This window comes from Castor canadensis, chromosome 2 (genome assembly GCF_047511655.1).
Source record: "Castor canadensis chromosome 2, mCasCan1.hap1v2, whole genome shotgun sequence".
In the NCBI taxonomy this organism is placed as follows: Eukaryota; Metazoa; Chordata; class Mammalia; order Rodentia; family Castoridae; genus Castor; species Castor canadensis.
Window position 1 is genome coordinate 36285189 of NC_133387.1, and position 19321 is coordinate 36304509.

The window sequence follows — 19321 nt, forward strand, 5'->3', positions numbered from 1 at the left end:
TTTTCTCAACATGTGTGTACTATATTTATCTTTACTTGTGGTGGTCTAGGAAGATGCATGAAATTGTATTGGTGCTCTAATCTAGACGTCTATTTGAAATAGCAGTGGAATGAAAAAGTGGGACAGGAAGGAAAAAAAAAACAGTAAAAACTGAAACAATGTTGAAGAAAAGTAGAAGAATTCTTTGGCTAGAAACAAGAAAGGCAAGCCATACTTCTCCTGGCTCCTCAAAGACCCTTTATTAAAATAGTGCTGCTCAACGCAGAGAAACTAAAGCAGATACTTTAAAGCAACTGGAGAAGGGGACCAGGAACTAGAGAAAAGCCTAGATCAAAAAGAATTAACCTAGAAGGTAACACACATGCACAGGAAATCAATGCAAGTCAACTCCCTGTATAGCTATCCTTACCTCAACTGTTATTGCTTATACTCTCTCTTCAACAAAATTAGAGATAAAGGCAAAATAGTTTCTGCCAGGTAGTGAGGGGGTAGGGGGGAGAGGGAGGCGGGGGGTGGGGTAAGGGAGGGGGTGAGGAAATGACCCAAACATTGTATGCACATATGAAAAAAAAAAAAACAATAATAAAAATAAATAAATAAAATAGTGCTGCTGAAAGAAGAGGTTATTTTAGGAGAACGACTTGTAATAGCAAAAATTCAATGCAATAATCTTGAAAGAAAAAGCATGAAGCAAAACTTTAGATAGGATGAAACTTTTTAGTAATAATCTTTTTGGTGTAATTTCTTTTGTTCATCTACCAATAACAACAATCAAGATGCAGTTACTGTTCCTGTGCATGAGAGAGGGCAATCTATGATTACATTATCTATGATAGATCTATGATTAGATCTATGATTCTAAAACACTTACAAGAGTAGCATTCAGCAGATAAACAAATCCCCAGCCACCTCACAAATGAGGACATCATGTCATAGTGTCATCTCCATCTACTGTTTCACTCACTGACCACAGATGTTCCAAATGACTACCTTAGTACACAGGGGTTTGAGATGAAGAGGACATGGTTTGAAGTCAAAGACTTTCTTTGTGAGAACTGCCCACAGCATGTTCCAAACAGATGCACTGTGAACTCATTCATCTTCATTAAACATGTCACTTGGGTTTTTTGTGTGTTTAATATCTTTCTTCACTACAGTGAAAACTTGGTGACACAAAATAGGATATATTCATCTCTGAATCCAGAAGCATCTAAAAGTTAGTATCTTTAACATAATATGGATCTGCTAGACCCCTGATAAATATTTTGAAAGAAACTGTCCTAATTACTTTGTAATCCTTTCACAGTATGAATTTCCAAGTGTAGGTAGAGCATTCCTAACTCATAAATCCAAAATCCAAATGTCCCAAATCCAAAACTTTTTAAATGCCACTCAAAAAGCTTTGAATTCTGGAGAATTTTTTATTTCAGATTTTCAGATTAGGGATGGTCAACCATGCAAATATTCCAAATTCCAAATTCTGAAGCATTTCTGGTGCCAAGCATTTTGAATATGGGATATTCAACCTATATCCCTTTCCTTGGTCAGGCAACAAACTAATATTATCTCTACCAGACATTCTTAAAGCTCCCAACACGTGTGGCCTTCAGAGACACTTTTAGTGCCATGAACCACTCAAACAAAAATGGAAAACAAATGAACAAAAAGCTGCAGTTCATTTCCCCCTTATAACCTGTTTGCAGACTGTGGTGTGATATTACTGTCCTGTTACATGATGCTGTCATCCATGGGCATGTCTTTAATAAAATTTCTCCAATTATCCCTATTCATGATACAATGCAAAGAAAACAACAGAAATAAAGAGTTCTATCCTTAAATTTTTATTTCTGTTGTTGGTTCCACACAGAGTGAAGTCTTTTTGTCCCACCTTCAAAAAAAAAATCCAAGGTCCCCTTTCAAACCAAAGGACAAAATTCACTGAGAAATAAAAAGGATTGGTATATAAGAACCTCAAAAAAATGTGCCACCTGGGATTTTAATGATTCAATCGGGATGTGACTTGCAAGTTTTAGACTGGATTACCCCAGAAGTCTGTCAGAGGGCCCTTCTGTGGCTGGTGTCTTGGAGCCAAACATGGCAGCTTCTATGATGGCGATGGCTAGCTTGGTAAATTATGATAACTGGGCAATAAGGATTACTAAAGCCAACATAAATTTAGAGGGTTTGACGATTATTTTCTCCTTTGAAGTAGCAATGTAGTTCACTTGACCATCTTTTACATAAGAATTCTCTTTAAATATTTCTGTAACAGCACAGAGAAGGAATCTGGATTAGGTTGAGAGTCACTAAAAGGGACTGATAGCATTTTAAAGCTTCATTTGCAAATGCAGCCTAATTTTGTTGTGAATGTTTCAGAAGCTGCTTGTGCCCACGGCATCAAAACTCACATTTAATATCTGACTGAAAGCACTGTTTTGGAGGTATGGACAATGGACAGCCTGATGCTGATAAATACAGACCTTACTCACTGACATCTGAAGTCCCTCTTATTCTTGCTTTCTCCTCAAATGTAAACGGAAAACAGACTAACCATAAATGGTCACATGGTATATCTAGTGACCATTTCAAAGAAACTGTGATGAATAGTTGTCTCACTTGAGCTGGTTATAACGGCTGGGGCAATGAACAAGGTTTATGAAATTTTTACTTAAAACTACATGCTGGCTCTGCAAAACATTATCAGCAAAAGGCTTATTTTCTGAATAATCTCAACATAGAGGAATCCCTAATGACTTTTTTTTTTAATAACTGTTTTCAATCTACTTGGGATGTACTGTTCTAGAAAGTATAATGGCAGATAATAATGATAACGTAGGATGGGTTTGATGGCGTCAGTAAAAATGGTCTTGATAATAGTTTTTGCATTTATATAACATTTGTGACTATCCAAAAAAGACCAGCTGTTTCTTACAGGGAAGTTTTTGTGCTCAAATTGGGACACTCACCAAAAGACTTAATGGTGTAAATATCTAAAAGATCTTGGATCTGTATTTCTATTGGTGGAAATTGCTCTAAGGCTAAAGCTGTTCTAGATCCAAAGACAAATTATTTCATTTGTCTTTTGAGTAGGCATGAAAATCCCTGCCATTTCCATTTCCAGCTTTATGAAAGTTTAAGAATTGTTTGAAAATGAAACTAGGCATTTCAGTTCTTATCAAATTGCTAAGCGTATGTCCTATCAGATCCATATTTAATTTTAACACCATGACACAACACTACTTTTTTGGGAGACATAAGACTGAGCTCTTGTTCTCACATCTCAACTGACATTTTATATATGATTTCCTATTTGAACAAGATTGACCAAGGACAGTGAAATTTGGAAGTAGCAACCTCGGCTCTTTAGAACAGCTAATAGTTTCTCAACTCTTACTCTGTCCCACACAGTTCTAAATATTTAACATGTATTAAACTACTTTAGTCGTCACAACAAATTACCAGCTGTGTTATCTTCAGCAAGTTACTCAGCCTTTCTAACCCTTGATTCCATTTCCAGAGAAAGAAACTAAGGCTTAGAAGGTTAAGTAATTTGAGTTCACTCAGCTAGGACCACCTCCACACCAAGGGCCATGACTGCTTTTTGGAATCCCCAGGGATCATTAACTAGAGACAGGCAGAACTAAAAGCCCCCAAATGTACTGGGCAGCCATCACATTTATATTCACTTGTGCTGGAAGATGCTTCCAAAATTGAAATGCACTGATGTTCATAAGAAATGCATGATTTCTTTCCCACACTACCACCCTAATCTTTGAGACTGAAGTTTTCAACCTAGGTGGCCTATAAACCTCTTTGAGAGGCAATCCAAAGCTGTAACAAGCTTCACAATGGCTTCTACAAGAAGGTCCTGATGACTTCATGATCTTGAAAATACTGCTGTCTTTATAGTAAATGTAGGACTGGAAAAAAAAAGGATGATAAATCTCAAATTAAATGAATACTATACAGCAAAGCCCCTTTGTGACTAAACAAATCAAGTAGAAGTTGATTGAATATACAAAGTTATATTTTGAAGACATCTTCAGAAAGACAAGCAAATACAGATATACTAATTTCTTAAAGAATGATTAGAAAGGAATCTTAAAAGACACTCTGGCACCACCAAAATTCTGCACCACTGCCCACCTAACTGATGCCTTTGTAAGAGTGAAAGTGCAGACCACGTCACTTTAGCAAGGCATAGGTTTATGGAAAACACATGGGCTTTACAGCCAGCTATACCTGTGTTTGATCCCAGCTTTGCAGTTATTTAGGAATGTGTGGTCCTGTAAGTTACTTAAAACTCAGAAAACCTCAGTTTCTACATCTGCTAAACTGGAATAACTACCTCCTTACAAGGTTACTGTGAGGATGTAACAAATTTGTATAATGTGCTGGCATATGGTAGGTTCTCAATAAACTGTAGCTAATGATAACAAGAATAATGGTATAAATTTCAAAAATCGCAAAATACTGCCAATAGCAGAGTGTGTGATGGTTAAAAGCATGGGCCTAGATGGGACCACTTTGGTTTTCATCCTTGACTTCCCTTTCCTCATAAATCCACATCATGTTTAACAATGATTGTTCTCAATTGATCTCTCTTTTAACATTTCCATAGCTTTCCTTTCACATCTTAGGTGCTTCCTGTGAGCAAACTTCCAAGTCACAATGCAGCAGTAAAACGGGGCCAACAATAGTATCTACCAAATGTGCTTATGGTGAGGATAAATGAGTACGTCCATGGAAGCTCAAAATCATGTCTGACACTGACACATTATAAGAACCCAATAAATGCTAGCTGCTGCTGTCACTATAATCATTGTGTAAAAGACACTGTAGAACCTGGACCAAGCACCTTGATAAAAATTTCACCCCTGTAATGTTGGTTTATAAACTGGAAATAGAAGAATATGAACCTCCTGAGGATAACAAAGCAGCATTTCAGACTGAAGCTGGAATAATAAAAATCTCAAGGGCAAAATCAAAATTAGACTGCAGATTATAAGGAGATGTGACCAATTAACTGGTAATCCTAGTAGAGACCATACCCAGGGTTCCGAAGGGCTACACTGTAAGAGGAGTTCAGGAATGTCCAGGATTTTCAAATTCAAAGCCAAATGTGTGTGTGTGTGTGTGTGTGTGTGTGTGTGTGTGTGTGTTTAATGGTAGAGAAGAATAATGAGGCAAAGAGAATACCTTTTGTCTTCCTCCTTACCCCAAAGCATGTTTTTTCCCACCCTCTGCCTAGCCATTTTTCTAAGTCCTTTTTGCAAACATCAGAAGAGCAGCAGTAATCCTATCATGTCACTTCCCAATACACTATGTAAAAAATTCAGCCACTTAACAAAATGTAATAAAGAAGGACTGCTGTACTGGTAAACCATCCAAGAAAAAGCTACCCAACCAGAGCATTCCAATTTGCAAAGATAACATTTAATCCTGTTGCTTTGGGTGTGGCTCCATGGAGAGGGCTGGAGGGGCTGGAATTCAAAGTGCTGTCTCCAGCATCTCAGATAAGAATGATTACACTTGAACCAGGGTGAAGAACAGGGTGCCCCTTCGAAGTGGTCTCTTCCAGGCCCTTTAAAGCACCCACTTCCTGCAGAGGGTCAGATAAGGAAGGGGCCAGTAGCTTAGGCAAGGTCCCCCAAGTGTTCCAGAAAAAAGCAGGGATAAACTTGAAAGAGCCCACTTTATGGTATGAGCTGAAGAACAAGAGACATGTTTTTCAACAGTCTTGAGTAGTTGCAGTTCACCCCTTAAGAAAAGTAACTTCAGCAGCCACTTCATTACATTTCTACTGTAAATGATACAGGCCTGAGCCAAGTCAGCACCAAAACTCCCTTCAGGATTCAGTCGAAGTTAGGTCATCTGCACTCTATCGACAACTGCTGAACTCAAACCCCTAACGAGGCATCTCAGCAAAGTATGTGCCCTGCCACAAATGAAGCTCTTTTTTCCATGAATAATGAACAAGAACATCATCTCTGTTGCCAGGTACACAACATAAACAAAGCTCAACACAAAGGCCTTGATATGGTCAGTTTGTCCACTTACAACAAAGGAATTTTGCAAAGTGTGTGCCAAGTTTTATAAACTGGAGGGTGGGATGGGCTGTTGTAACAATGTGAACATATGTTATCAGAATCTAATAAATCAGCTTTTGATTGTTGTGGAACAGAGGCCATGCAATGGGATACACAGAGACAATGAAAAGCTCCAAATGAGTTCATTTCTTTATTTTGCAATCAGTTTTATAACACAAAGCTGATGATTTCTGTAATGAGCTGAGAGCCTCATGAAAGGAGCCTTAGGAGACTTGGGATCCCAAAGGCTCTATTGGTCAAATCCTTATTTCTTTATTTCCTCATAAGCATTTTTTCTTTAAATATTATTTCTTAAGCCTTGATATTTCAGGCTGAGCCACGCGGACATGAACCTTACTGTGGCATTTGGAAAAGTTCGTTGCCACCTGAACTTGTGGGCATGGGATGGACTCCTTTGGTGCTAAAAGAAACTCAATGTATAAACATTTTGTTTACAAGGAAGTCTCATAGCTTAGACCCACAAACTTAGACCACTGTTCATCTGAACGGTGAGATTCTAGCATATAAACAAAGAATAAAAGAGGGCTGATGTGAAGGCCAAACAGTCTTCATTTTATTTACTTTTAAGTGTTCCGCAAATACTCTTCTCTCTTTCTAAAACCAGTTCCATATTAAGTAGCATATATCTTGTTACACAGGGTACTCATGTCTGCACAGCAAAATGATGCCTTCACTGGCTTTGAATTTCCACCAATTTGAGCAAGAATTTAAGGAAACAAAATAAAAAGAGTCTCATAATTACTTCAGTTCATTCAACGGTAGGGCAACAGCCCCAACCCATTTCAGAGATTTCCTCATTAAGAATTTTGTGTCAAAAACTAGACCTAAAAGATAATTTATTCTATACATTTGGTGAATTCCTAGAAATTTATGATCTGAATAATCCTTTTTTTCCCCACTGCAGTACTAGGGATCTAACCCAGGACCTTGTGCGTGCCAGGCAAGTGCTAAATCCCCAGCCCTGAATTAATCTTTTTTTTTTTCCTTTTTCTTTTTGCAGTACTAAGGATTGAACTCAGGGCCTTATACTTTTTTAAGAAGTCACTCTACCACTTGAGCCACTCCACAGCCCTTTTTGCATTAGTTTTGGGATAGGGTCTGAATTTACTGGGCTAGCCTAGACTATGATCCTCCTATTTGTGTTTCCCCCTATAGCTGGCAGGCATGCACCACTATGTCCAGCCAATGGTTGAGATAGGGTCTGGGAACTTTTTGCCTAGGCTGGCCTCAAACCATGATCCTCCTCATCTCTGCCTCCCAAGAAGCTGGAATTACAGGCTTAAGTCACTGTGCCCAGCTCTGAATAATTCTTTAACTGACCTAAAGATGCTTACTAAAGAATGTTTTATAAGGCAAATGATTATATAATATAAATAACCATTCCATAATATCTACTTAACAAGCAAACACATTTACTTTAGGAAGAAAGTTATTTAAATAAGGCAAAATAGTATGAAGTTCTGCAGAGATCCTAGTTATGGCAGGTAATTATGCAGATAATTTTTGTGATTGTGAGATCATGGAAAATAATGATATGAGCAAAAGAGTTTTTTAAATTCTGAGGATGTGCCAGTTTGTTTTTCTGATTTAATAGTTCATGGGTAAGTAACTAGAATGGTGAGGAGTCCACCATGTAGAGAAGCATGGATATTCTGCTAATGAGGAAAATACCTGCTGTGAAAGAAACATGATTTTCTCCTCAAATATTTACTGAGCTGTCACATATACAAGGGCTACTAGCTGTCCTACATTGCTCCAGAGGATCAAGACGCCTGACACATAGTAGTCACAGTGAACCAGTGTGGCATTATAGGAAGACCTCTAAGAGTTGGTGCTCTTCCAACTAGGTGTGAGCTGCTTGAAGAGTGCTTGCTGACCATGCAGAGAATCAAGCAGAATGCACACAAGTACCTGAGTGATGGGGAGAAAGGAGAGGAACAGAGCAGAAGCCACACGATGTTTCTGCTCCTGCTAGGCATGAACTTCTAAGACTATAAAACACCGTCACAAACTGTCAGTGAAAATTCCTTGAGAGGACAGTTATCAAAGTGTTTTGCTACTTGAAATGATCCGTCCAATCTTATCTATGTACTATATCAAGAAGAGTTCTCAAGTATATAAAAATACCAGGACTTACCATCATACTTTGCTAAGACTGCCTGAACATCAGCATATGCTTGTAGTTCCAGGAGGGCTTCTAAAAGGTTTTCATGGATGTTGAACATGCTTAGGAGGGGGAACTCCTTCATTAGCTAGAAAAGAAGAAATCAAGGTTTAATTAACACATTATGTATTTCTTAAATCTTTATATATTTAAAGTATACAACATATTTCAACCTGCAGATACATAATTACTGCAGTCAAGCAGTTCAAGAAGTAAATATTTTTAAAGTAAAATTGATATAATATTAAAGTATAACATAATCCTTAAAAGTATAATTATTACTGGATATAAGCTTTATTAGTGATTATTTTTAAAGTGTCAAATGCTTATTTTTTCCTGGTATTTAAAGAAAATGGCAAGTTTGAATTTATATGAGTCTAAAGTAGGAAAAAAAATCCAAAAGAGAGAGGTTTTCATAAAAACTGAAGAAAATGCTCAGTAATGACCAAATGACATAAAAAGACCAAATCAGGTGAAGGCTAAACAATATCTCACAGGCTTTAATACTTAGGTCATTGTAAGCTTGTTCAGAGCACTTTGGATGGAATCCAGTGAGTAGAAAGGTAAGCAAGGGAACACTACTTTTTTAAAAAAAACCTGGTACAAAGCTGAGGGAAAAAAGTAGAAAAATAGCCAGAAAGTAGTGTGTTTGAGAAAACAAAAAAAGTTCAGTAGGAACAGGAGTGATGGTAAAGAAAGAAATTTACAATTTCCTGCTTAGGTTCTCAATAAGACAGGAGTAGAGATCATCTTCTGAGACTGAGGGAACAGGTGGCAGGGGAATGTTAAAGATAGGGTGGAAAAGAAGAATAGCTGCAAAGGAAAAATCTGCTTACGGAAACACATGAGGATTGCTAAGGCATCTTGAGGGCCTAACAAATTCGAGACCATGAATTTACAGAGACTTTGGTTGCCATGGTTGTCAAGTTTTAGCTAGTATGGCCAGCAGCCCAGGCATAGTAGCAGGCTGTGAAATGGTTAGGTTGAGCCTTGGTAGATCCAAATTAGGTTCAATGAAAAGCCAGGGAGAAGAGAGTTGACTACAATGGTGAAAGAATGATTGAAGGAATGGCCCAAAACTTCTACACAGGAGAATGAAGAGAAGTCCAAAATAAATAATATTGAACTTCATTGGGAAGCAAAGAAAAAGAAGAAAGGACCAACAATTTCAGAGTAAAATCTTATATTAGAGAAAGGTAAAATCTCATTTTAAAAGAAAGATAACCAGGTTCTTTGTGAAGTAAAGTCATATATTTACATAGTTCTACTTAATCTCCTACATGGATAGCTGTTTTCTATTATAACATAATGATCTCTAAAAAAAGTACTAACTCTTTTGATGTCAGCATCTTTACAATAATTATGCTGAGAGAAATACACTTAAAAATAGAGCAATTCACTGCCAAGCAAGAAACCAGTGGAGACACTGCAGTGTCTACTTACTTCTTCCTTTATTAAGAGCATTTAAAAAGTCAAGAATAATTTAGTGTATCTTCAAAAACAAACTGCTTTCTCCAACTCCAAAGAGTATCATATTACTAACAAAAAACACTTATCAAAATGATTCTGTGTTCAAGAAAACAAGTCTGAATCCCAGTGAGAGGCCTGAAGAATTTTCATTGTTAGTAAAGGAAATGAATAAGACAATACCACACATTATTGATGTTCTGTAACCAATAAAAGTATTTCTTGATCTGGTTCACTTTGTTTCTGGCTGACATCACCCTTTGACTTTTTTTCTCTTTCTAATTAAAGCTTGTTAGAATTAAAGCTCTCTGTCATTCAGCAATTGGCAGCACAATAAAGACATTCTCTAAACTGCAACATTGAAACATTTATCCTTTTTGACCAATTCTTTAGGTAATGATCAAGTTTCAAGGTTACAAGTCATATTCTGTAAATTTAGTTTCAATTTCAAATATTAGTTGCTGAGGCTTAAAAACTAGGACTTATTAAAACCCAATGAGACATGGCACAGATGCAGAGGCCCCAGCTGGTTTACACAGAACTTGAAGACACTAGGAGTTTGAGCAGCAGGGCCTCCACTGGAAGCTTGGACAAAGTAGGATACATCCAAAAAATATAATCACTAGGAAAGGCATTTTTAAATGTGACAAATGGCAAACACTGAAGAGGTAATCTAAGTCATATGACAAGTTGAAAATCTAGCTTTCTATATTTAATATAAACAAGTAGAAAAAAGGGAACCTTCTGCTGCCTCCATCACCCTTTCCAGCCCCTTACAAACAATCCATTTTAGAAAAGAATCCAGCAACACTCTGCTCCACTGGCTGTGTTTAGCCCTCACTGAATTGCTACAATGTGGCTCCCTCCCCACAACTCTTCTGAATCTGCTCATCCCAATCATAGGTGACTTAGAGTGCTCCCATGGATACCCTCTGATCATCTGACAGTTTGATGAGTTTTTCTTTGAAACTCTTGCCTCTTGTGGCTTCCTCAACATCATTTCTTCTGGGTTTTTACCCCACATGGTACTTATCTCATAGCTCCTTCTCTGGTTTCCCCTTGTCTGTTACTTAGAAGTAAGTCATCTCCTAGGTTATGTTACTGGTCCTCTTATCATAAACACCTGATCTCTACAACTACTTTTGTGTCTAAGGTCTCATCACTATCATCTTTATGCAGATGGCTCCCACATGTGAACATGTTGCTCTCACCTCTCTCCCAAGCTTTTAGATCAAGTTATAAACTATTCCTGACAGTTTACCCCTTGTCCTGAAAGACACCTAATACTTGACTGATAATTTCTTCTTTCTGAGTCCAACCTTTCAAACTTGTTCTTCCTCCTTGGTATTTCCTGTTTTGGAGGAAAGTACCATTAAGTCCCCTGTCACTCTCTTCTCCCTGCCCAATACAAACACTTGGAAGTCTCCTGAGACTCCTGAATTAACATGTAAATAGGGCTGATACCTTTCATCAAGCACACAGAAAGCTGTTACACAAAGGAACCCTTTGAGAATCAGTATACCCCTGTTCCCTTTACTTGACGCCAAAAGCTTAATTTATGCTCTCACACTTTGCTAAATTGCCCAAAACTTAGCCTGCTCACCTCAGGATCAACCTTTTTCCAATCCACCCTTTGCAATGCTACCATAAAAGCTTTTAAATATACATACTGAGTTCATCTACCATGGCCCTGCATGGCTAGACCTATGCCATCAGACCACTCACATGGCTAGATCTACCCCAAGGAAAACGTCGGATGTGAACATAGGTTTACTAATAACTGTTTATCACATTATTTGTCATAGGAAAAAAATGCAAGCAACTTAAAATGTAACCCATTATGAGACATTTAAATATAAAATATAGTCATATTTGAAGTCATTATGCATAATCATTGGAAGTTAAGTTCTCAAAGAGCTCTTAATAGCATGGGATTATATACTGGCATATAGTATCACACTAGAGAAAAGCGGGGTAAGAATGTATTTTGCAATAAAATCATAATTTTCTTATGTACTGATACATAAAACACAGATATATACTAAAATATTTTAGCAGTGGTTATTTCTGATTGATACTTTAAAAATGTATACACACATATTCAATACACTTGAGGGGGAGAGTGACCATTTTTAAGAATACCAGTTTCTTATCAAATTCAGAATATAATCCAAAATCCTTCACAGGCAAATAGCCCCTCATGACTAATCCTTATCTACTACACCAATCTCATTTCTAGCCACTTCTCACATTCCATGTTCTAGCCATATAAGAGATTTCAGGTCATCAAACAGGCCACCTTTACTCATGTTTCTATCTTCCAGCTCTCCTCCCAGGCCTGTTCTTTCTTCTGCCTCAATCTGACCAACTCCTCACTTCTAGGAATCCATACCTGTCCCCTGCTCCATGACCTCTCACCATCCATCTGCAAGCTAAGCATTTCTCACCTGAACTACTAAGTCGTTGTCACAAGTCTACTGATTCTTCTACTCCATGAGCAGGAACTCTTTCCTAGCACTGTGTTCTCGGTGAGTTTGACATGTCATGAGTACCCAATACACATTTCATGACTGGAATGTTTTTTTTAAAGTTCAATTCCTTTATGGAAGGACATATTATATGTGTGCTGCTACAAATCTGTTTCAGGCTGCTGGGGTACAAATCCCTGAGCATGTTATTCTACCATTTATAATCTCCCATTATCTACACCCTGGAAAAGTTATAAATAGAACATGTAAGGTTTGACTCAATGTACAGAAGAATTTTCTCACACTTAAGGATGCTTGAAAGTGGAATAGATGACCTAGAGAAGTCTCCATCACTGGAACTATGACACAGGGAGGGGCCAGTCATGGGACAATGATATTACTGAGGACTTTTCGAATTCTGCAACTCTTTCCAGGGAAAGAATTTCCAGCTCCTAAGCATAACTGTAAGGCCTTCTCTCAACTCAGTGCCAGATCCTGCTTGACTGTCCTGTATTCTGCAGGATCAAACGTTAGCCTTGTCAGACCAGACCATTACACACCATTCCTGGAATTCCTTCTGCAGTTACTAGCCACTGTGTTTATGCTCAAACTGTTTTCACCACCTGGAATACCTTTCCCTCTCATTTACAAGGCAGCCTGTCAAAATCACCCCACCCTCCAAAGCCCAGATCAAATGCCACCTCCTAAAGTCACAGCATCATAGAAAGTGAGAGCCAGAAGAGCCCATGGAGATCATCCAAACACTCTCCTCACTTTACAGATGAGCTCCCTCCCATCCCCGCCCACCAAAACACAATGAAGGCTGAAAATTCAAGTGATTTAGCCAAGGTTAATACTGGAACTATGATTCAAACCCAGTCATCAGCACTGACTCCAAATTTCAACACATCACAACCCCAGTGTGGACTGCCAAGTCCAGGAGAGCTAAACCACTTTGCTTATGCTTCTAATACAATACTTACATCTCTGTTTTACATTGTGTTTACATGAATTTAAGAAGACAGCTGTATTGGAGAGTTAAAGAGCCCTATATTTGGAGTTATCCCTAAGATGAAATCCAACCTTTTCTACTTACTACCTGTATGATTCTGTACAAATTGCTTAGTTCTTTGAGCTTTGGTTTCCTTACCTCCAGGGTCTTAGCTCACGAGGTAGATTCTAAATTCTCTTTACCACCCTACCTAATATCACCACCCATCCCACTCACTTCACATTTTCGATGGTTTCTGTCACCTGAAATCAGCTTGTTTATTTGATTCAATATTAGATAACTTAAATAGCAAGACAAAAGAGAATTAAATAGTGGTAACATGTAATACTATTATTATAGAGATTTGCAAATATTTCTATGAAGGGTCAGAGAGTAACTACTGGGGGCTTTTTGAGTCATAAGATATCTGTCACAACTACTCACCACTGACATTTTAGCTCAAAAGCACTGCAGACCACATATAAATAAATGGGAAAGGCTCTGTTCTCATAAAACTTTATAGAAACAGGCAACAGGCTGAACTTGGCCCACAAGCAACATCTTGCCAACCCCTGGTTAATAGAAACAAAATTTAAAAACTAAAAGGTTTTCAAAAAAAGAGTTTCATAATGATATCAGACTTTAAAGACATAACATCTCTTATCCACAGCTGGTTTGGCAGAATGTAGTAAAATGGAAAAAAGCCTTTCCTACAACCTAGCACTTCCCCTTCAGCTCAATTCCCTAGAGACCATTCACCATGTCTCCAAAGAGTCACAGTTTGAGATGTGCACCACAGGAGGAGGATACCCTGTCATAAATAGAACACTGAACAGATAAAATGCCATTCAGCAGATAAAAGGAATGAGTTGGAAATAGTATCTTAATATGAACAAAAATCAAATGGTTTTGAATAAAGGAGTATACTTCAAACAAAAACACTGTAAAGAGTGATACCATTTAATTAAGTTTAAAAGTGCACATAAAAACAGAACTACATGTAGTTTATAGGCATATATTATGAAAATGTACGAAAACAAACTGAAAAGGGAAATTTGCTAGCATCTTGGAGGAGGTGAACAGTGCGAGTGGTGGTGACATGGAGGATCTAGCTTATCAATATTATATTATTTCTTTCAATTGAAAAGGAGTCAAACAAAAATGTAAAATTTTAATTATTAATATAATACATATATTATTTTCAATTCTAGGTTATATGGATGTATCTTTTATATATTACTTTTCATATTTTGTATTTTAAAAACTTCTTCCTTAAAAAATACAAAGTTCATTACATATACCTTACATGTATAATCCGAGCTCAATTTTCTTTTTTTCTCTTTTTGATTAGTATATATTAAACAAAACCGTTTCACCGTGATGTTTCCATACATGCATATAATACACTTTGATCAAGTTTACCCCCTCTATTTCTTCCCCCTTTTAAACAAGGTCTCAATTTTCATCAGATTTTTATTTTATTTTCTTATTTTCATTCCCCTTTTAAAGTAAAATTGTTTCTTTCCATTCGGGATTCAATGCTATGACTCCTTAAAGTATTGCTACTGTCTTTAAAAAGGTGTCTCTGACTAAACAATATTTAGGAAATTTCTCCCGAAATAATTTGATCCAATAGATTCTGATACACTATACTTGAACTCTATAATGGTATCAAATACTTGATAATCTCACATAAACCACAACTTAGAGCCCCACTTCTTCATTCTCCATCTGAGTTCCAGAGTAGGTTCACTGTCAGATGTGGTATGAGGAAGTTATTTCATCTTGAAAGATGCTACAGATTTAAACCAACTATAAGCTAAGTTCCTATCTAACCCTTCATGTTCTAAGTACAGAGGCTGGAGTTAGGCTTAGACACGATTACTTAGTAAGAAAAACTTCATCTTTCCCAGAACCATATATATCAATGACTCCATAGTTGTTGTTTTTAAGATATATGTGTGTGTTTGTTTATAAACATTTATACCTATCTATCTATCGAGATTTCAAAGGGCTCATCGTGGGAGAAGAGTCATGTTACAGAAGTTAAGAGCTTAGCCACCTTTGCAATTAGACAGATATGGTTTTCATGGACAATGGAGCTTCTGAGCCCTGGGTGAGCTCCTTTTTCTCACCAGCAAGAGAGGGACAACACTTAGTTCAAAGAGCAAACAAAGCTCCCACCTAGACACAGTAGAGAATCACCATGTTGATACAGGTATACTTCATTTTCAAAGTGCTATCTATTTTGCCATGTGACTAGTTTCTTTTTTGCTTTTAGTTGCATGATACTATATAGCATATCTCTATTTATTTTAAAATCATGAACAAAAATGGCTTGGTGACACAATTTGCCGTTTTATTAAGAAAAGACTATGGTTCCCATATGAATTTTGAGTGAAAGCATATGATAAATACAGGGGCCTGTTTTCTATAAGCTAAGGCATTCTAAATAAATCTTTAAATTCACTCATATCTAGCATAGTTCTGTTTATTTATTGCCCTCTATCTTCTCCACACTGGTAATTGCTTTCTCCTGGCAGCAAGAAATTTATATGCCCTGTTTTGCCCAAATATTGCAGCATACATAGAATGAAAACACTAACACTCCTATGATTCCTTTAATACCTATGGGGAAGAACATGGGATGGGCCAAGGATAGAATTTCAGTTTCAATTTTACATCATCTGGCTATTGTCAGTTCAAGTTTATTTCAGTGGGCAAATTTGAGGCACTGCTAAGGTTAACATTTATGAGCTCAAGTGGGAGAAAAGGAGAGTTAATTCACTGGATTTGAAATACTCTATGGACATAATTTAGAACTACAATCTGTATGCTTTTTCTTAGCTGATTTACAGGATGAAAACAACAGTTTAGCCTTTCAAGTCTGATTTGTATCTATTTAAACATTTTATTAGTTTAGTTACCCATTTATTGTTCCTTGAGTGAGAAAAGCAATGGGAAAATTCTTACATATTTTAAGGCAGAGGTAATTAAAACAGAGCTTCAGCCAGATTCCTACTGAGGTCAGTGCAAGCTTAGCCTAATTAAAGTTTATAGAATTTGGCCTGTATTATATCCAAACAGCAGATACTATTTTGTTATAGTTGCAAGTTTGACATTATTTAATTATGGTTTCAAATAAAGACATAAATAGAAAATAGAAAAGACACTCTAATATTGCATGGTTATTATTTTGTCAATGATGTTTAGTGATACTATGGGCCATGAAAAGAAGAATGAGTTGTTTATTAGAGTCCCCAAAGGACGAGGAGAGTTCCATTTACACAAATCACTATAAAAATGCAACCTCAAGACTTAAATATACACTCATGAGAAAATGTCATTTTCAGAACAAATTCAAAGGCAAATATTAAGCAACACCTATTGAAAAGTAACATGATCAATACATGATCTGATGGTTAGTTAAATCACACCTTACGTAACTGCATCCATTACTGAGAACTAGAGAGAGCACTAACAGCTGCAGGCACGTTGGAGTACTTCCAGAGACAGTGTTCTATCTCCCAAGACTCAAAGGGCAGGAAGACTATCTAAATAATTATCTACTTTTCCTATCAACATTATGCTCAGTTCATTCCAGAGAGGGAACTTTTCCTTACAAATTTCAGTCTACAAAACAATGTGTGTTCATACAGTGCTAACAAAAACACTTTCAGTATAGAACTTCCTCTTCTGTTTGTTCCTCAATCAGTTAAAGGTAAAACCAGTACCACTGTGGAGAGAACCGAAACTCTTCAGAGCTTCTCTTCTTCAACCACTGCACTCCTCAGTGAGAATTTTTGGCATACTGTAATCTAATCTAATTTCATTTCTGAAATCAAAAATTGGGTGGCACCACAGAGGAAATTTCTCCACCCTAAACTCTGGTAAACTGCAGTTTAAGGAACCTTGAAAATAAGAATATTGGAGAGGGCAGGAAGGAAGCAGCTTTCACATTGTCCTGGAGAAAAGAAGAGTTGATACCCTCTTCAAAACTGATGGGTAACACTTTGAATAAAACATTTCTGTATCACCTTAAACAGCTTTAAATGGGGCTGTATGCCAGCCCTGAGATCATGAGCAAACCTGGACACTGTGATGCATGTTTTGCATGACTTGGAAACAGGCCCTTGGACAAGAGCACCATGCATTTCCTTCCCTTTGTGATGACATGGCACTGCTCTCCTGTTCCAGGAGTGGCTTCAACAAGCAGCTAAATGTACTGGCCAACAATACTGTCAGAAAGGACTTCTTGTGCCAAAACCACAATCACTATGTTTGGCAAACACCCTTCCACATTCACATGGCTAATGGTAAATAACTTGATTCAGGAGATGGACTCATTTGGTTATCTGGAGTACAGTTAACAAATACTCACTCTGGCAGGCATCACACAACAGGGTTGTATGCAAAGTTAGCTATAATGGAAGATTCTTTCAGCACAAAAGTCAGAAGTTCAGTACTCCAACCTATCACATTTAGGCACACCCTGCTCTATATTCATTTCACCTTTCAGAACTCTCTGTCCTCCCCAAGTTTGTCCACTGATCCTGCCTGGAACCTATGTCCATAATTACACATTTCCAAACATATCCACACACTATTTACAGAACATAAGCCCAAGCTCACTGCTTCTTTTACAGCTGTGCATTTGTAACTACTAGGCCGGATGTAGAACTGGCTTCTCCTAGTTTCCCAACACACACCCAGTTCATTTCCGCTCAGCCCTTGGGCAGCAGTTCCTGCTCCTTGGGAGCTCATTCCATAATGCTTCAGCACATGTCACCATTCTTTGACCATGTTTTGTCCCAAATAATGGACTTTTAGACACTGAAGATTTAGCACTTGGATCCATTATTACATTTGACCTCAAGACATCCCATCAGTGTAGATAATTTCAGTCCATGTTGAGTGTCTTATCTAATAACCCAGACAGACTCTTTGCAAAACAAAGTCTGTCTCTCCACTGTAATTAAGCAACCCAAGGTCATAGGCATACTCCAGACCTTGACATCATCTAGTTATGTTCCATCTAGATTTCAAAAATGCAATGCTCTGACCACAGCATACTACTCTCCAGCTATTTTATACCATCACAACCCATACTAGTTCCTCTTTAATTTCACCAAGACCACTAATGCCCAGTCCTTTCTAATTTTCTGTATTAGTTCCTCTGGAGTGGGGACATCAAATGCTTTCATGTTTTGGGTTTTCATCTATTCCCATATCTCCTGTATGTGCTCCCCCTTCTCATGTGACCCAAGTCCAACCACATTGCTGTATTTGCCCTAGATCTAAAGTCCGAATATGAGGGAAAACATACGATTTTTGGTCTTCTGAGCTTGGCTAACCTCACTCAGAATGATACCCAGTTACTTGAGAAAGATAAGAATTTCATTGTTCTTCATGACTGAGTAAAATTCCATTGTGTATAAATACCATATTTTCTCAATCCATTCATCAGTAGTGGGGCATCTTAGTTGTTTCCATAACTTGGCTATTGTGAATAGCACTGCAATAAAGTGTGAAGGTACCTCTGGAGTAACCTGTGTTGCATTCCTTCGAGTGGATCTCAGGAGTGGGATTGTTGGATCATACGGCAGATCTATGTTTAGATTTTTAAGAAACCTCCAAATTTTTTTTCAGAGTTGTTACACCAGCTTGCATTCCCACCAGCAGTGGATTAGAGTTTCTTTTTCCCCACATCCTCACCAACACATGTTGTTGGTGGTGTTTTTGATGATGGCTATTCTAACAGGGGTGAGGTAGAATCTTAGTGTGGTTTTGATTTGCATTTCCTTTATGGCTAGAGATGGTGAGCATTTTTTTATGTGTTTTTTGGCCATTTGAATTTCTTCTTTTGAGAAAGTTCTGTTTAGTTTAGTTGCCCATTTCTTAATTGGTTCATTGATTTTAGGAGAGTTCAGTTTCTTAAGTTCCCTATATGTTCTGGTTATCAGTCCTTTGTCTGATATATAGCTGGCAAATATTTTCTCCTGCTCTGTGGGGGAGTCTCTTCAGTTTAGAGACGATTTCTTTTGTTGTGCAGAAGCTTTTTAATTTTATGAAGTCCCATTTATTCATCCTTTCTCTTAGTTGCTGGACTGCTGGGGTTCTA

General features: G+C 37.5%; 1 protein-coding gene across 12 annotated transcripts in view; it reads right to left on the reverse strand.

The window, feature by feature from the left end:
* St7 (suppression of tumorigenicity 7) overlaps positions 1 to 19321 on the reverse strand; it is a 256603-nt gene that overhangs the window by 48283 nt on the left and 188999 nt on the right. For all 12 annotated transcript variants that reach the window (XM_074064492.1, XM_074064495.1, XM_074064494.1 and 9 more), the window contains one exon: positions 8248 to 8362. In XM_074064492.1, coding sequence (XP_073920593.1) covers positions 8248 to 8362 — 115 coding nt within the window. The remainder of the gene's footprint in view (positions 1 to 8247; positions 8363 to 19321) is intronic.